At 44.3% G+C, this 23,188-nt stretch overlaps 1 protein-coding gene across 12 annotated transcripts in view; it reads right to left on the bottom strand.

The window, feature by feature from the left end:
• LOC6533088 overlaps positions 1-23,188 on the bottom strand; it is an 85,958-nt gene that overhangs the window by 58,076 nt on the left and 4,694 nt on the right. For 4 of the 12 annotated variants that reach the window (XM_039374162.2, XM_039374163.2, XM_039374151.2 and 1 more), the window contains 8 exons: positions 22,277-22,475; positions 21,836-21,991; positions 21,458-21,762; positions 20,800-21,146; positions 20,308-20,729; positions 19,022-19,190; positions 18,712-18,960; positions 18,521-18,650 (listed from right to left, as the gene is read on the bottom strand). In XM_039374162.2, the coding sequence (XP_039230096.1) occupies positions 18,521-18,650; positions 18,712-18,960; positions 19,022-19,190; positions 20,308-20,729; positions 20,800-21,146; positions 21,458-21,762; positions 21,836-21,991; positions 22,277-22,475 (1,977 nt within the window). Of the gene's footprint in view, positions 1-18,520; positions 18,651-18,711; positions 18,961-19,021; positions 19,191-19,405; positions 19,463-20,307; positions 20,730-20,799; positions 21,147-21,457; positions 21,763-21,835; positions 21,992-22,276; positions 22,491-23,188 lie in introns of all 12 variants that reach the window. The other 8 variants (XM_039374149.2, XM_039374152.2, XM_039374150.2 and 5 more) reach the window with 4 other exon arrangements.

The raw sequence follows: 23,188 nt of genomic DNA, 5'->3' as shown, positions 1-23,188 counted from the left end.
GACCGAATTAATTTTGTATTTAGCGCACTTTAAACTGGTTTTATTTATTGTCTACTTCGAAACGAAAATCCTTAAAGTTTGTGCTGCTATTTATTTAAAATGGCTAAACAAATCTGCTGATTTCCAATGAAACAAAATTATGACTATTGTTAAATTCAAATAGCTTTTGAACTGGTTATTATTTAGGCAGTATTACAGAAAACTATTAATAGACATAAAGAGAGAGAAAACAATTCACCAAAAAAGGAAAAAGGGATTTTCTGAATTTGAAAACAATTTTTAAGCCTTCGTATTTAAGTTGCTCTTCATTTGACAGACGCCAGATATTTAAAAGGATTACGCAGGCGGAGAGATATCTTTTTTTAGACTTTCTCATACTTCTCATAAAAACGTGCTGCATACGAAAATAATCCCTGACAAATACCCCCATATGTACATATATGCATGTCTAGGCGTAGGCGCTTTAATTAGCATATATAAAGTCTAAAAAAAAACAATGTTGCATGCGGCCCTTTTCATTTTTTTTTTTGTACTTTAGGCCAAATTCTCGGAGCTTTTCTTCGGTGTTATTTTAAAGTTGCTCTGCGAGAAAGTTTTTGCAACTCGTGCGCAAATATTTTGTTTGTTATATTGCCAGCATAAATTTGTTGGCTATCTGCACAGACACGCTGTGGAAGTGGGGGCATATATTTATAAGCGCATACATAAATACTTTTCGGGCTGGCAGCAAATGCATAAATTTCATGTCTACATCTACACGGAGATATGACTCGGGAACTGCTGCTTCTACGCTCTACGGTCATGTTTGTGTTTATGCAAAGGAGTTTGCCAAAGTTTTTTCCTCTCTTTTCGTTTCGTTTTGTTCCGTTTCGTTTTGGATGCTGCCAAAAAGTTTGCTTGTTAAGTGAAAGGATTATATGATCCGGCGGCACGAGGGGAACAGCGGGGAGGGGTGGTGGAAAAAAAAACTTAAAAATACACAGCCGAATAGAACAACAAAACTTTTCCTATTTTTATGTTTTTAGCTGTGCTGCACCTAAGAAGAAATCCCATACACAACAACTTGCCACAAAACTTGAGTTGTGTTGATAGTTTTTATAGCCTACTTTTCTGGGCCGCATGAACAATGCGAAAAACAGGCGGGAGTCGGGAGTCGGGAGTCTTGGGCAACTGGGTCTTCCCAGTTGCGAATTAGTGTCTTCGGCAGGCGGGGGCAAAAGTTTTTGGCCAGCTTGTCCCGTTTAGATTAGAGCCGTCGATAAGTTTCAAGTTTGCCACATTTGCCATGTGTTTAGTTGCCAACTGTGTGTGCGTGCTGGAGATGCCACACAGCACGAGTGAGTGTGTGTGTGTGGATGGGGAAGGCAAGGCTCAACTAGTTGGCAACTTGGGAAATGAGAAAATAAGGATGGCCAGGGCTTTCGGCCAAGTCTCGGCTTAAGCCACCACTTGAAAAGGTGCTTGGGCGCATTTGTTTAGCGATTTTCGCTTGATTCGGCCAATAAAGTTAATTTCCTTCCACCCCAAAAACAGAGGAAAACTTTTCGCTACACTCTCACTGACTCGTTTGGCGTGTTAAATGACATTTTTATATCGTTTCGATTGTTGTTCCTTGGCCAAAAAAAACTTTTCCAAATTGCCAAGCAGCGAGGTCCCAACTCAAAAATTTACCTAGCACGCGAGGGAGTCCTGAATAAGTAAAGATGGGATCAGTGAGATAGTAGTTTTGGCCATCCAAACAGGTAGCAAAGCTCCTTTGCTCAACATAAACGGCTGGGGTCTTTAGCTAAAAAAGTTACTTCTGCTTTTACGGCTTATGAAGAATAAGAAAATGTGGCAGCAAATCCACTCGAGGACTTTCTGGGCGGATGTGGCTCAGATAAATTAGATTTCTCTCTAATGCCTGGCCAGCCACAGGCCTTTCGACCCAGGATCTCCAGCTATCTCGATCTCTTTCACATGGATAATAATTTACTTTTAGTTCAAATTATTTTAAATAGATTTATCCGCATCGACTGAGGCTTTAATGCGTTTAGCACGAAGGACGAGGGACTTGTATCCATAAATATAAATACGTTTAATGGTTTGTAGGGACAAGCAACAACAAATGTGCCACACCAACTGCAGCAGCTACCTATCTCACTCTCTTTGGTCTATCTGTCTTCGTCTTTCTCTTTTTATCTGAGACTGCACTTGTATGTGTGAGTGTGTGTGTGTTTGTGTGAACTTCGACAGGCATGACGTTGATAATATCCTTGCACATGCATGACGTTGCTACTGCTGCTTGCTGCTTGCTGCTTCTTCGTGCTCTCGGTTATCCTTGCAACAGAAGGCGCAGCCTTTTCAATATGCCACCAGCACGATTATTATTGTTGTTGTTCGTTTATTATTTTTTTTTTACTTTTGCATTCGTATTTGTGCGCATCTTGTTGATATTTTATTAGCCCAACTTTTGTGGGCCAAAACAGCACGCAAAAAACAAAGCACACATACACGCACAGAGTTTCTCGCTGTTTGTGGGGAAAAAAAGTTTTTCTTTTTTGCCTTAGCATTTGAGTTTTTATTCTTTTTCCGTTCGATGGCGATTTAAATTTTCGCCCGCGTGCTAAAAATATCTGGGCAATGTACATATATATATATGTATTTATACATATATATGTGTTTAGGGACAAAGGCGAGAGCGAAGCAAAACAAGTCCGCAATATAACATGGAATCTCGACACGACTCGAATCTCTGGCGCGTTTCAAGTTTTTCCACGTTTTTTTTCACTTTTTTTAGCGAGTTTTTCCTTTTCTGCCTTGTTTTTGTTGTGCCCCCAAATGACTGCGTGCGTGTGTGTGTGTGTGTTTGGGTGCTGCCGCTGTGTTGGTAAATATGTGTTAAGTGCGTTGGTATTTGCCTGTACCCTTGTAGCCTCTACAAACGCCCCCCCCCCCAACCCCTCGTATCCTTCACAGCTGCTCTGGCATTTTTCAACACTTTTTTCTGTTATTGTTGTTGGGCGGGATTTTCATTTGGTGCGCCAGGTTTTGCAACTTGTTAATTTGCCTTTAATGCCTGAGCTGACAATCGAAATTTTCGTTTGATTTTCTACCTCCCCCGCACCCGCACCCGCTCACAAACACACTCACTCACACCAGTGCAGTGTGTGCTCCCTATTTTCGTCAGCCGTATATTCTTTTTGTATTATTTGCTTTTCCTTTTATTTTGTTATTGCGTTTAACTTGTGTGCTAAATTATATGGTCTATGGTCTGCGTCAATTTCAGCGCTGCGTGTGTTAGTCCTTCTGTCGACACAAGTGTTGGTGTATCTATGTGCTCTTGATTCGACGTGTGTGTGCCTGTGTGTGTTTGTGTGTGTGTGTTGCTGTTTTGTAATTTGATTTCTTTTTTGCCGCCCGCCTCCCGCTGAGGCATCAGGAATATAGCTACAGCTTCAGCTTGAGCTTGAGCTTCAGTTTCAGTTTCACTGCCTCTACTTTCAGCGCTGATGATGCGATGTGGCTGCTTCAAAGGCTGCTGACGCACTTTTCTCGGACTTTTCCCAGCTTTCCTGACCCGTTTTGATTTGATTTGATTTTATGCGATTCGTTGCGATGCTATGCTATGCGATTCGATTCGATACCGATGCCGATACGATTCGATACGGCGGCGGCACATACACGCTGCAATTTATGATTTATTTTAGCGTTTTAGCGTCGACGACGTTTGGCGAAGGACGAGAGGACTTGTGGACCGACACACAGTCCGCAGACTGGCTATGGCGTTCGCGTTACAAAATGGCGTTACACACAGCTGCCAGAGAGCGCTACCAAGCACAGCTCGCGACGACGTTCCCGTTCTGACTGACTTTTCACCACAAAGGATGTGGATATGCCAGGCAGCCGGAGCAGCAGTACCCTAACGTTCTCCCGCTCTCTCCCAATCTCCCACTCTCTCTTTCTCTCTCTCTCACTATTGCTCGCTATCTCTTTTGGAGAGCTTCCAGCAGCGCTGCGACGGCTCTGCTCGCCCCATTTCGTGTAGACACACACGGGCACACGCACACGAACCAAACACTGGGATTCGGGTCGCGAAAAGCTTCGACTCGGCTCGCTTCGGCTCGACTCCTTCGGCTGACGAGTGTGGCATCGGGTGTTCCAGTGAAATTGTTTATAACAGTTCTGGCCGCACACATTCCGTTGGTGGTTGTGTTTTTCGCTCTCGGCTGCCAGGCTTCGCCTTTATTTACGTAATCAGCAAAAATCAGCAAAGCTCCACGACCAGCATCCTTGCTCTCTTCGGCTCTCTCGCCAGTCACATGGTTGGGCAAGGTGAAAAGCTGCCACTAAAGCTTGCGCTCTTCGTATATTCCAAAGAGTTGGGTGCCAAATGAATGCTAAGAGATCCACAGCGCAAATCCCTGTGAACCCAGCATAATTTACAAATCAGACGACGATGGTGACGACGTCATCAAAACCAAAATGCAGTTATAATGCACTCAGTGCGAGCGAGATAGAGCAAGCGAGGCCAAAGAGAGAGAGGGAGAGAGAGCGAGTGTGGTAGAGCTGGGGGAAATATAACGTATACAAGCCGTGTGACAGCTGCCAGAGGGCGAGGCAGCAACTCAAAGGTGTTTAGTCAACATGAACAACGACAGCAACAACGACAACGGCAACAACTTGGAGTTATGTGCGGTAGGTCGGCCGCAGCTAAAATTAAATTTATTCATTGTTGTCTTTAAAGCCAAGCAAACGCAAGTCAAACCACAGCAGATGCTCTACAGAGCGAAAAATTGTGGCCAATGTCTTCATAAGCAGTAAATAAAACTAGATAATAAGGGTATTATGTGGATTATGGAGGTAATCAAGGTAATCGAGCTTAAAAGTTTTAAAAATCCCCTCAAATTGAAAAAAACTTGCATTAAACCCCCCACAAACTCTCCAGCCCAGCAACCCATCTTAGCCAGCAAGTACTGCCTTATTTCTCCGAGTGCACTTGCTTCTAATGCCGCTCCAGCTGGCTGGTTGGCTGCTCCTGCTGTGTGCACTCAGGATTTTGCTCTGGGGCGTATTAAAGCTTTTACAAATCGTGAGCATAATTTATTTTGCTACAACTTGGCTCATCGCGGCGGCCAAAAGGAGACATTTTGTTTGGGGGATAATGGATAATGGAATGGCCGCACAGAGAGAGAGAATGGCAAGTTTTTGGATTAATTTGTAACTGCTTTCTATTGTCATCTGAACACAACATCCGGAGCGAATGTGCGTGTGTGAGTGTGTGCATTAGGCATTTGATTGAATTGATATAAATATTTGATTATTACGTGTGCAAACTTAATTATGTTGATTATATGGCCAACATAATTATGTGGCTTGTGGGTGCAATAAAGCGATCTAGTTGCGACTGCCTCTGCCCCGCCAGTCTACTCATTTTTGTTCATGGAGGCGAAACTCTGTTGCTTGAGTCATAAATCCAGACAGGCGTTAAATCTGCGCCTCAAATGGCCCCATAAAGTCAACACCTCAAAACTCAAATGTCGCCAGGCAGCCAGAAACACACACAAACACACATATACAACAGTAAAAGTTCCCCCTACTATACAACATAGGCAATCACAACAGCACAAATGCTTAAACACGCTCAAATAAGTCACATGGCGGGCCACGCCCACACACTAACACTCGCACAAACACACACACACACACACACATGCACAGGCAGAGGCACACGCACACGCACACGCAAACACCGAAACAGCCATAGACACGAAGGAATCGTAAAATATAACGCATACGCAGCGTTGGCCCAGTCCCGGTCCCATGGCAGCGTTAAGAAAATAGCTCGAAATATGTTAATAATGAGATGTGAGCGGGCGCTGACTGCTAAATATTATACAAATACTTGCATATATGTGTACTCAGATATATAAATATATATATAAATGGCAGGGGAAGCTGGGTATGCAGGGCGAAAGGAACCCACAAACACACGCAGTGTAAAGCCTTGCAAATCTACATAAACTCGGTCAAGGACACTGCAGCTGATGCTGAAGCGCTGAAACGGATTTCGAGGCTTCGAGGCGATGAGGATGTGGAAGTGGATGTGGATGTGAATGTGGCTGCAGATGTAGATGCAGATGCAGATGAGGCGGTGGAGGCTGTGCCACCCAAATTGCCTTTAAATATAATTATTTTCCTTTTATGCGAGTGAAGGATTGCCGCCCTGGCAGCGACATTTAAATTTAGACCACCGCATCCTGCTTGTTCCATTTCGCTAGCAGATACGCTGCCAGATAAGAGAAGTCACTTTTATGACGTCAGTAAACCATTTTAGGCCGTTTTTCTTTCGTTCATCCGTTTGCGGCATCCTCTCCCCCCCCCCCTCGCTTTTCCGTTCTGCCCGTGCAGCTCGTCCTTTTTCGGTTTTTCCTTGTGTTTCAGAGCGCGCGCAAATGGCAGGCGGGCAAGAACAACTGCAACATCAGCGATAGCATCAAAACTACAATAACAGAGCGAACGAAGGTCCTTCTCTTAGGTCCCAAAGAGAATCGCAGGCATTGAAAGCTTCGTTCGTCGTCCTTGCTCTCTGCCATCCTGTCTGTCTGTCGGTCTGTCTGTCGGTCTCTCGCATTTCATCTATTACCATAAAATCAAATCACAACAATAACCATAACCATATAGCAAAGATTTAATAACTGTGATTGGGATTTGAAAAATGAATTTTCTTTCTCTGGTTTGCCCTCGCTTTAGGTGAGATTATTTAATGGCTTTTGCCATTTTATCCAAAGCATTTGGCATTGAATTTCACAAAACCCGAGCGCTTGTAAATGTAATTGAAGTCTCTGACGACTGGCAAAAGAAGCAAAAAAAAATATTGAAATTGTTTTGCGGTGGCAGCTCAAACGATTTGGAAAATGATAACCCAGCTTAATAAATTTCCATTCAATTCAAAGCAACTTGGCTTGCCAATCGAAATTCTGTGCCTTCTGCGGCCCGGAAATCTGCATTTGAGCGTTTTTATAATTTCCGGTCTTAGGTTCTGCCGTTTGTTGCTTAATTTCCGTCACCTCGACCATAAACAAATGCCTGCCTATATTTTTTTTGCTCTACAATTTCCCGCACCTTTCGCAATTATCAACTGTTGACTTGCCGCTTCAATTTGGTTTTATGTCAGTTCATTTTGTTTACTTGAAGCGTCGCCCTCGCCTTGTGTTTTTTTTACATTTTTGTTTTCAAACTCGGACTCTCTGTTTCTAGGCCAAAGCTCTACCGAATATCCTGCCAGGCTGGACACAAAAAAAAAGAAAAAAAAGCTTCCTTGCGGCTGTTGGCGGCATTAAATACAGCCGACACACTGAGATGCTGAAGTCTGGACAGGGCGAAGTGTTTTCAAATCCAATTACCAGCGCAAATTTAATTTGTTGCTGCACTCGAGGAAAAGTTGCCAACACCGCGCTGATAGCCTATGAAAATTGTTTAGCTGCAATAAAGCAATGTTAGTCGGTGGGTTTGGTGAGAAAATTTGGGGGGGAAAATCGGAGGAAAAGCGGTGGCTATCAGTGTGCCGCCGAGTTTGTATTTTTCCGGCTGAACCGGAGGGCGGCATCATCAAGTGGTCACGAGTGAAAGAGAGAGAAACGGAGAGAAAACTCGAGCGAGGGCTGGCAAAAGTTTAATTTGAAAAAGGTTTTCTCGTTTTCGTTGTACTTTTGTTTTCGTTTTTTTCTTCTTTTTTTTCTGCAACAACCACCCTCTCCGCTCGTGCCTGTTTATTTTTTTTTATTAATTTTGTTTGGCCCGGTCTGCTGGAGGTGTTGAATTATGAGCAAAGTTCATGAGCCTGGGAACCCGGGGACTGCTAACAATTTTGTAAGCCAAATAAAGCCATGTTATGGCCAAAGGCGGTTTTAACAGTCGCGCGCGCCAAGCGTTTGGCTCAGATTTTCTAGCCCTTTGGGGAGCATGGAGCGAAAAACCCAAGCTAATTGCCTAGAAATTGCCTTAATGATGGTGCAAAAGCAGAAATCACAAAATATGACTGGCAACAATTTGGTTAAAAGTTCCTTTTTTTTCTCTCTCTTTTGATTAACCTTTTTAATGCTGGGCCACGTTGGGCTCTTCATTTCGCATGCAATATTCATAAAAAGGTCGCAATTTCATTTCGATAAATTCTTGGTGGGCTCAACTGGCCAGCTTGGCATCCCGTTTCCATTTCCATTTCCATTTCCCCTTGGCATGGCCAACAATTTTTCTGTTTTTCTGTTTTCTTCCGTTTTTTATTGTTGTCGATTATTGTTGAGTTTGCCCAGCATTGTCTATGCTTTTCTTGTTGTTCCTGTTGTTGTTATGATTGGGGCGTATTTCGTATTTGAACTATGCCAGGACTCTGTTAGTTTTCCACTTCTTTACTGGCCAGCTCCAGCTCCACAATGGGATTCTTACACGCAGCACAAAGCTGCAGGCTATCTGATCACTCCTCGCGCCAGGCAATCAAATCAGCGGTATTCAATGGGTTATTTCTCTGAGTGTGTTGGCCTACGGCTTTCCAGCTGCTGCCACCTAATTGTTGGCAATGCGAAAACTGAGAACTTGTCTATGAAACTGAAGCTGGAAGCTGTTACTTCCCCGTTTTCCCCCCTCCTCTGCAGGCAAATAACAATTGCTCCACTGACAGGCCTTCTGGCCAGGATTCGTCCTTCCTTCCCATCCCCCCACTTCGCTGCTCCCCCCCTTCCTGATGGCACACCCATGGCTGATTCCCTGGCGCGTTTTGACCAGCACGAAATGCCTCGTGCAACTTGAAACTAAACTGGCTAGAAGGCAGGGGCGTCGGGTGTGTAGAAAAGGGGGGTTTGTGGGGCAGACAGAGGCGTGACTGCTGGCCACTGCACAATGGGGCCATAATTTCAGAGCGAGACAGCTGGCGAGTGGGAGCGGGAGAGGGAGGCAGGACAGCAAACCGAATGCGAAACCGAATTGGAATCTGAATCCGAGACTGGACGCTTAAGCACAATGCCCCACTAAATTACAGTTAATGTTTATTTCTTTTGCCACCCCGCCGACTGGCCTCCTTGGAAAGCTCTCTGCTTCCACTTCTTCTCGAGGGGAGAGCAGTGGGGGGGGTGTAGCCCCCTTTACTGAAGTGGAGAATTGTCGACGGCTCTCCTTGGCTTTGTTTACATTTCTAATCTCCCGCCGCCCAGTGGTTCTTCAAGTGCCGCCCCCTTAAAGCATCCCCTCTCCCCGCCCCTGGCTGACTGCTAGTTACTGCATTTCGATTGTATCTTTGACTGCTTGCCCCCCTGCGCCCATGGAGAAAACCCCCCTCGACGATCTACGCCCATTTTAGCCAGCTTTGGTTTTAGTTTTGCCTTTGTTTTATATTCTTTTTTCTTCTTTTTTGCGTCATCCTCTTTGGCTGTGGACAATGGTTTATTGAGTTATGGCTTGCATGCGGATATCCGCTTCTCTCACAATCACACAGACAGTCGCAGGACACACAGATACAGATGCAGATACACACACACACATGCACATACATACATAGTATGGCTGGCACATTTATATAACTTTGTTATTGGCTCCCATTGAGGTGTCGGCCAGAGATTTCCCTTGGCTTTTCCACTGCCTCCTGCTGCTGTGATTGCCAACTATAAATTAGCAACATTTTCATGTTCGCTCATAAAATGTATGCAATTTTCTTTTATACCCAGCTACGCTCTATAAATTTATCGTTTACTTACCACCGCCACACAAGGCAAAAATTCTGCTGAATATTAGCTTAGCTTACCTGCAATGGCAAAATCAAAAGAAGAAATTGAGAATGGTTACTGTGTGCGTTATAGATATTGATATCAATATTTTACTTAAAGTGTCACACACAAACAAACACACACACATACATATCTAGGTGTACAGGAAAAGGTAAAATCGACACACACATAAAGTTTAAAATCTCCTATGCAGATAAATTGGCATTTGATGTCGGCCAAAAAGTTATGCAAATTGGATTTTTCATTGCTTGTTTACAGTGCGACCGACGAGGGAAAATATTAATTGCCCTAGAAAAGTAGTCAATCGAATTTGCATATATCATTGACAGATCTTCATAGCGAGATATCAATTTGCATTTACTGACGCTTACAGCGGAATATAATGGATTTAATTACAATGAATGGAAATGCAGCAAAAAATTCGAAGTCCGCCTGTCAAATCAATTTCACATGTGACAAATTTGTCTATAAGCCTTTCTATTAATTTATTTCATTATTATATGTTATATGCTATAAAGGAAATATTTTAGAGAAATTCTTTGAAGGTCAATTACTTATTAGTTGGATTTAAAACAACTAATTACTTGTCATATTTTTTCTCTAGTTCTTATACAAAACTAGCAACAAATGGGGACACTCGTTTAACATTTTCTTAAGTTTTCATTTGAGTTTTCCTTAGTTGGCCCTGGCAATCTGTCGCTTTTCGCGCGCTTTTCTCATTAAGAACTTTTTGGGGTAACTCAATCTCGGGACATTTCAATTTCAGCTTAATTTCTCAACTTAAGGACCTAATCTGCCGCTGTCATTGTCCTTAATTGTTGACCAACAACAATAAGAGCCGTTCTAAATGGAATTCAAGTTTTAGGCATCGCTGCCAATCTGCTTCCTTTTTAAGTGTATATATTTTTAGCAAGGGACCCAACCAATTTAGTTGATGACTTTATTCCTGTGTTCGCTCTTCCCTGTACAAAAACACCTCAAAGGACATTTTTTGGCCCCGCTGCCGACTGAGTTTCAGTTGAGAAAACATCGCTTTATAAGAGATGCAAATATGTAGTTGTTACATTTAATTATATTCATATCTTTAGCCCCATTGCCGGCCAGGTAATCTGAGCGGGGCGAGGTTGTGGGCGTGGCATTTCTGCGAACTGTGCGAAAAATGTACAAAATGCTGAAATGCTGAACACATGCCAATTACGCGGGGCAACGCAGCCAGCCAGGCGGCCAAAAAAGGAGCAAAACTGTCGAGGTGCCAAAATGAGGCCTGAGAAACTGTCGAGGTGAAGAAGGTCGTGTTCCCAAAACCCCCCAACCCCTCCTTGGATTTACCCCTTCTTTTTGCACCTGCTCAGGTGGGTGTGCGGGTGTGTGTGTGTGTGAATTTGTGAGGTGCTGAGCAGTTGTGGAATGGCAGCTTAAAATGCGCGAATGCCGAAACGACATTTACATGTTACACACAAAGAAATGCGTATGTGCGGGGGGTGGTGGGGGGTTGCTGTGTGTGCGCTCATGTGAACCTTGGCAAGTTTACTCCCCCTGTAGTTGTGCGTTTTTTGCACATTTTATTATTTTTTATGACTGCACGAGTATAATCTTTTGACATGGAGGTAAAGGCAATAGCAACGGCGGCAGTGGCGGTGGCAACGGCAACGACAAACGAAAACGAAAACGAAACGGAACGACATCGTTTGCCATTTCAGGACCTGTTCCCCAGCAGGAAGGAAGAAATCAAGAGGTGACTGAAGGAAGGAGCCCGGCCGAAACAAGCCAAATGGCAGGCAGGAAGCGGCTTTTTATTCGGTTAACTTGATTTGCACTCGAGTGTGCGAGTGTGCGAGCAAGTGTGTGTGTGTGTGTGTGTGTAAAAGTGCTATTTCCTTCAGCCCAATTTCAGAAGCTCTTCCTGGCAACCATCGCAGCTACCCCACTCAATTGTTCATTGATGTTTCTTTTTAACTTTTTCTGTATGATATCATCTTACGTGGTTTTCAGCCCTCTGCCTTCAGTTTTTACACTTTATACTCCTCGATTAAAGTGCTGAAATGGAAATCTTCTCGATTTCATCGCCTTCCCTTCCCTTCACCCCACCCTCTTCATTTGGCTTTCATTGCAAGTCAAGCCTTCGATATTTTACTCGGCGTTATATATTCGTATTTTCTGTGAAATTTGCAAATGGACACGCCGGAAAAGTTGTACTCCAACTCCCCTTGTGAAGCATGTGCAAAGTTTACTTTTTTTCTGCACTCGGGCTACATTTTTTTTTTTACCATCTTTCATTCGAGCCCGGCTTGAAACTTCTCGGGCGTACTTAAGGCGAGGACTGTGAGTGAAAAGTTGTGTAAGTGTTTTTAAATCCCTTTTCAGGGGGCGCCCGAGCGTCGAGTGCATCTCATTGAGCTGTTGAAAGACCCTAAATTATGCCAAAGTAGCCAAGGACATTCAGGTAAACTCGTAACTCGTATATTCGTTTGTTCGTTTCACCCGGGGGCAATTAATGAGATATTCTACCACCACTCTTCACCTCTTTCCAACTTTCCATACAGCTGCATCAGCTTGAACCGATTCGTTTAATTATTTTGGTTGGCCGGCAGATGCGCTTAAATTTCATAAGCCACATGCAGCATTCAGCATCCGAATGCCAGAGAACTCTGAGCTGCTTTTCGGCCACCGCAAAGGGGCAAATAAAAGGGGCCACTCCCACGGCACTTGGCCATGTGCTACTCACACAAACACACACACACTCATACTAGTATAGTCGACTTATACCACATGCGGCCAGCAGCCAAAAGAATTATCGAGAAATGAAAATGAATTCCAGGCATCTCCCACTCCTTTTGAACTCGTGCTTTCTGCGCTAAACCGAACCCACAGCAGCGGCTTTGGTACTTGGACAACTTTTGGCTCAAGGCTTTTAGCATTTCATAATGTCATTTGGCAAAGAAGATGGCAGCAGCAGTAGCACCAGTAGCTGCAGTAGCAGCAGCGGTTGCAAAAGGACGAAAAAATATGAAATGGAATTGAACACAAGCTGCATGCAGTTTATATCCACACTTCATGACAGATGTGGCATATAGCGGCTAGCTAAGGGCAGCCAATGCATTTCTTGAAATGGTTCTTTAATGTCAAAGGTTTGCAAGAACTTTTAATAAATAGTAAGCAAGAACAAAAAACTTAAGATAAAATTCTAAGCAAGAAATGACTCTTTAATGGTTTAAAAAATTAACTAGCATTAACTAGTATGCATAGATAAAGTCTGAAGCTATAATTCTTTGCAAACCTGGTTCAGTTTTTTAAGCAACAGTAAACAAGCAGATAATGATATCACATCCAATCCTATATAGTTGCATATATACTTATATATCCCATATGCTACCAGTGCGTGTGTGGGTGGTGCAAACTTCTGCTGACAGCTCTCTTTTGCCGTTGGCCTGAGTATCAAAGCTGCTGTCTAACTAACCGGTGGCAAGAAATAATACAAAAAAAAAAGAAAAAAAAACGCAGAAGGATGGAACTTAGTTCCAAACTTTGAGCCAGAAATACGTGGCAAAAACTGAAATAAAAAAAAAAAAGAATGAAACTAGAAAAAATAAATGGCAAAAAACTGAGTTCGTTGGTCAGCGGCAAATAAGAAAACTGTTATTTTTGTGTCAAATAGTTTGGCCAACTGTCCACGTCCAACTTTCGCTGACAGCAGCAGAAGACTTTCTTCCCCCTTTCACCTCTCCTTTTACCTCCTACTTTTCAGCCCCGCCCCGCCCACTTGCCCGTCCGCCTTAATGCACTCGCTGCAAATTAATATTGCACTTTTTTCTTAGCCATCCTCCGCCTGCCTTGGCAATAGTTTGAAGATGAGAAACTTTTTCCCCGAGCAGCTTGTAATACAAAAATTAGTTTCTTCACTTATTGAAATGTCAATGGAATGTCAAGCGTGCGGGGGCGAGGTGGCAAGTGGGGTAAAGGGGCACAACGTCTCTAGCCAAATTGTAATTTCCACGTCTGAGCATTTCTTTTTCTTAGCTGGGCCCTTTTTCTTGCCGCCAACAAGCTCGTGATATTCCTTGCTTTTTCCCTTGGTTTTCCCTTTTCTTTTTGTGCTGCCTGCTCTACGTCAATTTGCTTGAAATGCTCTGTGCCAAATGATTTAGCGTTGCACGGGGAATCCCCCCTCCTGGGCCTCCACACACCTGCTACAAAGTTTTCAGCTTTTGTTTTTTGCGTGGCCTCAGCTGTTTGGCAGCGCGCTCATCAATTTGCCCTAATGATATCAGCGCATCGCAACGCCAAAAAAAAAGGTGCGAAAATGAAAATTGAACAAAATTAAAAAAAGGGAATCCCCCGCGATAAGGACATAAAGCTAATGAGCACAGCCATGCCACAAGAAGTTGGTGGTGGCTTTCGAAATCCCAAAAACTGGTCCAAAGTGGCTTATGTGTTTACACGGTTCTTCATCTTTCAAAATCGCCTTCAGGTCCTTTTCTCGATAGCTCTTCGTGGCCTAATGAATGTCATGCTCCCCCAGCATTCGGCATTCAGCTTTCTTCCACTTCTTCTTTTTGGGGCAAGTCCTTTCTGGTGTCAGTCAGAAAAACCACAAAGTCGCATAAATTAATGTCTTGCCACGCATTTAAAATGCGTTCAATTTGGTGTTGTTTGCGATGTCGCTTCATGGGGGGTAATTAATCAATTTGATTGATCATTCCGATGGCCGCAAACTGCCCGGGGACTCGTCCTTTTCGTTTTCATTTTTTTTTTTGTTTATTTTCTCACTTTGGTGTGGGCAAATGCAAATAAAGCGAATGTCAATATTGTAAATTTTTAAGTACTTTAAATTATGCAAGCTTATTAAGCCAATCGAGCTGAATGCCAAATGCAAAAGTTGTAATCAATACGCAGCGAGTGGGTTGCAAAACTTTATCATTCAATTTTGCCCCAAAAAAAAGAGAAATATAAAAAAAAAATTATAAAAAATGAAGGGAATAAAGTTTGGCCTGCCAAAGTGTCATAAAAACTTTTGTGTGCTGTTGGCGAGAAAAAAATGTTGAATGCACACAATGATCTGACAGTTTAGTCAAATTATATTATCAGCAGAAATTTTCGGGCAACGAAAACTATTTTCAGACAGGCAAAAAACTATATCAACAAAGGCCAACTAACTATACAATGCTATCAATATTTCAGCTACTAATGATGCCTGATAAACTGATGAAGTGGCACACAGAGAGAATTGTATCGAAAATTCACAATTAAAAGGGGTGACGTCTCTTGAAAATTCATCAATCGGCAGGGACACTTGCCCACGCCAACGGACAGGACTCTCCCATTACAGGGGCTCATAAGGAGCTTAACAGCAGCCCGGTTTGGCATATCCTTTGGCCCAACTTTTGCTTGTGCCCCCCTGCTCCATTCCCTGCTCTCCACATTGCCACATCCTGTGGACAGCGCAAAGCTTTTAAATCCCCCTCAAAGGACAGCTGCCGCCCCCCCTCCTTCGGCCCTCCTCGTCCGCAGTTTCCTGCTGCAACATTCGCTCGCTCACTTAACAGAAAAGCTTTCACGAAGCTTTCAGCGGCATGTTAAGTCGGGCAGCAGGCGATTTACATTATTCAAACATTGCCCAGCACTTTCAGCTCTGTGTGTTTGTGTTTGCTCAGCGCCCGAGTACAGTGGTCGCTGGCTAGCAAGGAAATCACAAGGCGGAAACGTGCCTGGGGCGCTTTCGCCACTAATGGCCAGGCTTAGCCTGCGTATCAATTGGGAGTAGTCAACCTTTTAGAGCGCTTTTCCTCTTCATTTTCATTGAATTGATCTAATGGCTTCATCATTATCATTATCACCGTACTTATTTATCAATGGTTGCCGTTTTTCGGGCAGCCATAGAAAGGCATCACATCGCCGGCGGCCACAAACACATTTGCGTTGGAAAACTTGGCTGTCTTATCAAAACACAACATCTACGCATACAAACACCCACACACTCGCACACACACACACACGTGACGGAGGAAAACGTGGTTTCTTCCTAATCGCATTTGGCCAAGTTTTTTGCTCTATTTTGCACAGAGCCTTTTCTTGGGGCTTACTTTTGCAGTTTGTCGATTGCGGCCGGGAACTAATTGAAAGCTGGCCTGAGCTGCATTAGTCCGAGATTTGTGCTCGCATCACGCATACGCCACGTTAGCCCCCCTCAACCCATCAACATTACGCATACGCACTGTGTGTGCGGTGTGACAGTTTTACTTTTATTATCATGTGAATGGGGCATCCCTTTCTGTTTTCATTTCGGGCAACTGAGTAACTGAACAGAGTAACTGAACTGAGTGACTGAGTAACTGAATAACTGGGTAACTGAGCAACTTGTGCGGATCTTAAGGGGGGGATTATCCAAACGTTTAATAGCAGCTTGACACACAAAGGCACATAAAACACTCACTCACTGTCTGACATTATTGGGCCGCTTTTGCCCTTTTATTTTATTGACATTTACTTGCTTAACGTGCTTGTAGCTCCTCTTTTATTGTTATTATTATTGTCGCGTTGAGTTCTGGTTGAGCTGAGGCTGCTTGATTGTTGTTGCTGCTGATTGCTGCTGGTTGCTGTTGGTTGCTGCTGCTTTCTGCTTGCTATTTGGCTGTCTATCGTTCACGTTCAACAAAATTGCAATAAAGCGAATTTTTCCACACGTTGCATACTTTGGAGCGCCGCTCACTCACACACACACACTCGCACACACACATGCTATATGCATGTACATGAGAGAAAATTGCAGTTACTGCCGCTCGATGACTGAATTTTAAAACAATTTTTTATACACAATTTTCCATTGTGCGGCGGCGGCGTTTTGGGGGCAGGAAAACTCTTTTGCAGCAAAAGTCTGTGGCTCCTTGCAGGCCCCGGAAACTTTATTTATTGCAATATTTTCGTAAGTTGCAAATCTGGCACGCGCACGCACACACACGTACGGTACACACACCCACACACTCGCTTCCCGGAATTTCGGTTGATTATAAAACGACAGAGCAAAAGTTAGCGCATCGCCAGCAAAACAGCAAAACAGCAGAGCAGCAATGACAGCGGCAAGCGGAGCGGAGCGCGAACGGCACTGGGAAAATCGCAGCAGCGGGAAAATCGGCAGAGCAGCAGCAGCAGCCGAAAGCTTCTCTTTCGCAGCTGGAAAACTGAAAAGCCTGGAAAACCGAACTGAGAAAGCCGAGCCGACGAGAGAGCACGGCCAATGCGCATGCGCCGCAGCAGAAAAGCTGGAAAAGCCCTGGGGGGGAAAATCGAGGGGGAGCAAACTGGTGGAGAAGCAGCAGGAACATCGAGTTCTCCCTTTTGTGTGTCAGTGTAACAATGGAATGCCCCGTCTGCTCCGTGCTCGCTCCATCTAGATGCAAGTAGAGTTGCAGGCCTCATTAGTGTCAAGGCGACATATAAATTTGGCACTAACTAGACAAATTCCTTGAGTGGCCAATTAATATGCAAGTGCCACGCCCACTAGGCGAAGACGTGGGCGTATAAGGGAGGGATATATACTATATCATCAGCATCTTCATCATCATCAACGCAGACCCATCTATCATCCCAGAATGTTGGCAAAAAAGGAATCAGCAAAGCAGGAGAAAGTATTTCGGGGTTTTACATCCTGTTGTTGGCTTGGGAGTCCTGCGCCTGTCCTCCTGCTCTCTAGGTGTTCAACTGTGTGTGTGTGTGTGTGTGTCTGTTAGTTTGTGTGTGATTGTGTGTGTGTGTGTATGGCAGTTTGTTTTTAATCAACGTTAACTGGGTCAGCTTTGGGGCTGCAACTAAAAATATCATTTATGCTGCATTTGACTTTCCCCCGCTCATTTGCCGCGCCGTTTTTCGGCTTTGAATAAGCAAATACATATAAAATATATTCCTATACCATATTTATACACACGTATTTATATACACATATATATATATATATATATCATATATCAAGGATGTAACAGCGGCTTGAGCTCTGCCAGATTTAACATTTGAAAGGTAGAGGAGTCGGTGCTGTTAGTGTTACAGCTTCTGTTGCTACTGTTGACCCAGTTGGCTCTCTATAAATAGCACAGCCCACAAAGGGGCGGGTCGTGGGGTCAAAGGGCGTAACGGGATGGAGTGGAGAAAGTGGGGAGTTCGAGGCTCCTGCCGCCAACGAGAATTTGAATTTGAGCAATTGATGTCGGATGCTGGCTTATGACGAATGCTGAGCGCTCCGCTTAGGAAAATGCATTCGCTGGGAATGGGAAATTGCATTTCGTGGCAGTTCGTTGGGTGTGGGTAATGCAATATTGGGGAGTGACTTTGCTGGGGACTTTTACTTAAGGTGAATAATCTAATTTTTATGTAGGTGAGGTCAAGGAAGCGGGCACGTGGAGATACTCTCGCTTAAATTGTTTTCACAGTTTTATTTAATATTGTGAAAAGAAAAGCGCTTGAGGAACTACTAACAGCCTTAAACTGTAAGTTAAATCTAAGAATTTGGCTTTAAGTACTAAATCAGTCACTAAATCTCTTTTGCCCTCAATTATTTAAGTGATTTAAAGTATCATTTTGACTTTAAGAGTAGATAGAGCTCATTAACATTAAAATGTACTAATTTTATGTTTTTAGAGGTCAAAAATTCATTGGCACAGTTTGTGAATCATATAAAACTCCATTCATTCAATCCAGAATTAAAAAGTTATGATTTTTCCACTTAAAGTTCACATTCACACAACAAATAACAAGCTTGTATATTTAAGATCACTCACCTCTGATGATGTTAGATAGCACATCCTTGAATCGGTGCTCTCAATGGAAGCCTGTTGAACAATTCCGTAGCGTGACTCGCGATCGCTCAAATACTCTGATCGCAAACTATCCTGACGTATGAACTCGGCACTGAAATTAATAATTAAATGTAACATTATATAATGTAATAGGAATAGAATTGTTAGCTCACCGTTGTTCTAGGGAATCGGCACGAGCACTCTTGTATCCAGAATCATTGAGACTGCTGTCCTGTCTCAACGAAGGCAGCGAGTCCCAGGGCGAGCGTTTATGCCCGGAGCCAGGCATCTGCTGGGTCATCATGCCATGTCCCGATCCGGATCCGATGGTGGAACTTCCAGAACGCCAGCCATCGGAGTGACGGAACCACTGGGCCCGAGCCGATTCTCCAATGCAAGAGGCGCATCGCGAATTCGAGAAACTGAAAGATAAAGCCACGAAGTTGGTTAAGTATTCCCATGGTATTTATCAATTTATCTCACCTGGAATTATGATCCGATAGATAGCCACGATCCCGTTCGCGTTCCCGCTCCCTGATCAACTCATTGCGATCACTGTAGTAGCCATCACGATCGCGATCCCTCTCCTTATCGCGAATAGTGGACAATGGTCGATGTGGCGGCAATGGCAAAGTGGATGATTTGGCATTGGCTGTGGATAAGATATGGCATGGAATGGGATTAGTTCAGTTCGATTTGCAAATACCATTTGAAATCCTAATTGAAAGCATTCCAAAATCTATGTCAGGCAAATGCAATCGACTTATGGCTTCAGTTCGCATCGAACTGAGATCGGATGAGTACAAGCTAGAGAGCATTAAATCTGGAAGAGATCGTGCGGAATGGATCCGGAATGGAACTACTTACGCCTACGTAGTGGATATGGGCTGCGCTGGTTCGATCCGGGTAGGCTTTCAGCGAATTCTGATGATTTGTTGTTGGATTGTTGTGGTTGGTTGTTAATATTGTAGTTGTTCGTGGTGTTGTTGGTTGTTGTTGGTTGTTGTTGGTTGTTGATGTTCGAGTGTCGTTGGGCAATGCGAGGAGAGTAATGAATGAGCATTTCATGAAGTGACATGGATAGCAATTATGGTATATTGTTAAAGAACGGTATAATAAATATTGACAAAATTACATAGATTTTAAGAAAACGAAAGCTCAAGTTAAAGAGTTTAAAGTTCAATATAATAAGTTAGCTGGACATATTAGTCGCTTGTAACTGCACTAGTTTAAACAATCCTATGTTAGTATATTATTTCAAAGAAAAATTCTGCTTAAGCCATTTGAAAAGTTCAATAACTTTAGAATATATTTATATGAAGTAGCTCAACTTTATGATTTAAACAATGAACAAAATGTCGCTTTTACATTACAACACCATTTTTAAATTCTTTGTGCCCTTTTCAACCCTATTCAATCCTTCTTAATTACTACAGTGAACATTCCATCTCCGCCAGCATTTTCATTCCCATTTAATCAGATTATCAAGCCATTCCGCGGCAATACACCCAACCCCAAACAAAGAAATCGACTTTAAAAGGCCGCTGACATGGGTTCGATTGGCTAACTGACAGGTGGATGTGTTACCAAGTGAATTGCACTACCCAAAAGCTAATTAAGAAAGAAATTCAATTAAGCGAAGCAAAAGAAACGGAATAACAAAATGCTCAGCTACCACAACAACGAGAACATAGGTGAACAAAGAGCTAACCCAAAGGAAATGCTAACAAAAACATGTTCAAATCGCGCGAACTATCGAGTTGACTCACCCAGATTCTCCATGCTCTGCGAGAGCAGGGCTTCGAAAGTGTGCAGACTATAGGATTCGGCATCCATGCCCTTGGCCAGTGTGTTCCTCAGATGCATCTCGTACTCGAGGAGCAGCCGCGAAGTGGGCGAGCCCGGTGTGGGTGTCACATTGGGCGCCTGCTGATGATGGTGCTGATGGCGCGAGGATCGCTGCGGCGGTCCCTGCTGCTGTTGCTGCGAATGCTGACCCGATGATTGCTGCTGGCCGTAGGATTGATCCTGATCCGAGTTGCCATTGCTGGAGCTCGGTGTGGTCGCATAGCACTGGTTGTCGAACATGACATTGTCCGAGGGCGGCGAACCCTCGATGCAGCTACGCTCCCGCTCCAGTTCCAAGTACAGATTACGTGGCGGATAGCCGCGTCCAATTTCATGCGAGGATCTGGTTGGGCAGCAATAACAACATTGTTAGGCATGCGAAATGCAAACATACTAAGTACAAGTACACCCACCTCGAGCCGGAGAAGCGCGATGACTGACTGCTGGCACGGCCCATCGTGTTGTTGTTCATGATGTGGTGGCCACCGCCGCCTCCGCCGCCCATTCCCATCGCCATTCCATGCTGATGCATGTGCGGCGGGTGGCCCAATGTCTGGGCCGCATTCGCATTGTAGTAGTTATAGCGACGACGCCCCATCTCCGGCGAGGTCACCGGCGACTCGGTGCTGGGCATCGGCTTCAGCATGCGCTTCAGTGTGCTGGTGTCCACGTTCATGTCCTCGGTGCTCTTGGTCTTCCGCCGGGTGTTGTTGTTGATTACATTATGCTGGTGCATGTCGTGCGAGTGCGCGTCGCGTGTCTGTGGGCGGAGAGTGGGTGTGGCAGGTGGTTAGTGGTATGGCAGTGCTTGTTTGTTGCACACAGCAAAGAAAAGGTGGCCTAAAAGCAGGTGCTAGTGCTACGGCAATTGGTCCCTATTCAGCCTGAAATTGTCTGTGATTCTTCCTCCGATTACCTGATTTCATTCTATGCTTGAGTATTGAGTAGGACTTTAAACTATTGAATGCCTTTAATAGACAAGTTTTCTAGCTTTGGTATATATGTATCAAAATACTGTAATTTCTAGACTCCTGTTTCGGTTCAGTGTTTCAAATTAAAGAACAAACTAACCATATCATCGCCAAAGTCCTTGTTGCGAGTGCCGGTGCCCTTGGAGGAGGAGGTGCATGTGCCCACGCTCTGGTGCAGTCCGCCGCCGGCCTGTGTGCCCTCGCTCTTGGAGAGATCCATGTCCATTTGGCACGCGGCCGGATCATCGTTGCCCACCTGTGAGCCCACATGATTCTGGCCGCACATATCGGAGCCAACGTTGCCCACGCCGGTCACTATGACGCCCGGAGTGTTGGTATTCACACCGGTATTGGCCACATCCTGTCTATCCTGCTGACCGCCCTTCATCTGACGCGGCAAGGTATCTAATATTTGAATGAAAATTCCAATTTAGATGGGTTCTTTTTTGCATAGCTAGATTGCAGAGATTGGACTCACCTGCTCCCTGGTTGGGGCCAGGACCACCGCTGGCGACGTTGTCATACAGCGAGGTGCTGCTAACCGCACTGATCACTTTTCCGGAGCCAACCTGCTGCTGGCCGTCGACGTCGGTGATTCGGTGCGAACCAACGTTACGCGGCAAAGTGGATGAACCTGCAATGAGGATGGCGGTGAGTTTTGATGGTGGTGGTGGGGATGCGGTGGTTCTTGTCGCCTAGTCGCTAAAGCACTGAAGTAGTACGCAAATGTTCGAGTTACAAACTGAGTACGCTTTGTAGCTTCGGGTGTCGACAAAATCATAATGTAATCAAATCAAATCAAGAAACGGGCGGCTAACTCTCGCTTCTGGCGAGGATTCTCATTCGGGGGGCTATCAACTCGCTCTTTGTCATTTATCTTGTGTTTTTATCTCGGGATCTTATGGAGTAGTAATCTCACCTCTAACACGGGGATCGGTTCGCAGGCGCGCATACTGCTCGGCGGACATGCAGGTGCACTGGGGCTCCTGGCGGACGCGCGACGGCGACGCCGGAGTGCTGAGTGGCTTTCGCTTGGCCTTCACCTTGCCCTTGCCGGGGGGATCCAATTTCAGCGAGTACGACGACGAGGCCTTTCGTGAAAATTTGAAAGAAGGCGACTGTAAAACGTCGCACTATCATTAGGTTAGTTGATTGGGATTACAAGGTTCTGTGTGTGCGGTTTCTCCTCATTCTCAATGTATTCTCTGTCTTCTCTCTTCTCTTTTTCTCTAACTATTCGTTTAACACCCAGTTAGGATATATGTCGTAATATCATCTGGGGTTCAACTCTCCGCGGAGATCTGTGGCACGAGTGAAGGAACTCGGCGAAGTCTAGGCGTGTCTGTGTGTTTTCATTTAGTAACGAAAGGATAGTGTTCTGAAGTATCTTAGAGAACAACTTCTACGAGTAGCAATTAGTAGAGGGTGCAGATAGAAGAGTTTCAAGCTTGACTTTGGGTGCTGAAAGCCTGGATCTACTTGCGTACAACAGTATAACTAGATAGTGAAAGCAGTTTTCGATAGAAGAAGTTAGTTTAGTTGAGTGGCTGGTTCTTGAAATTGAAAGCAGTTTGGCCTTTAGGTATCTTCTCTTAATCTATTTTGGGCGCTTGGCGCAGTTTGGTAACTGATTACTTGCTAGTTGCAGTATGGTAACTGATAACTTGGTAGTTGCAGTTTGGTAACTGATAACTTGGTAGTTGCAGTTTGGCAACTGATAACTAGATAGTTACAGTTTGGTAACTAATAACTAGATAGTTACAGTTTGGTAACTAATAACTAGATAGTTACAGTTTGGTAACTAATAACTAGATAGTTGCATTAAGCGATA

Source organism: Drosophila yakuba, chromosome 3L, assembly GCF_016746365.2.
Source record: "Drosophila yakuba strain Tai18E2 chromosome 3L, Prin_Dyak_Tai18E2_2.1, whole genome shotgun sequence".
Lineage (NCBI taxonomy): Eukaryota > Metazoa > Arthropoda > Insecta > Diptera > Drosophilidae > Drosophila > Drosophila yakuba.
This window is presented reverse-complemented; position numbering and strand designations above follow the sequence as displayed.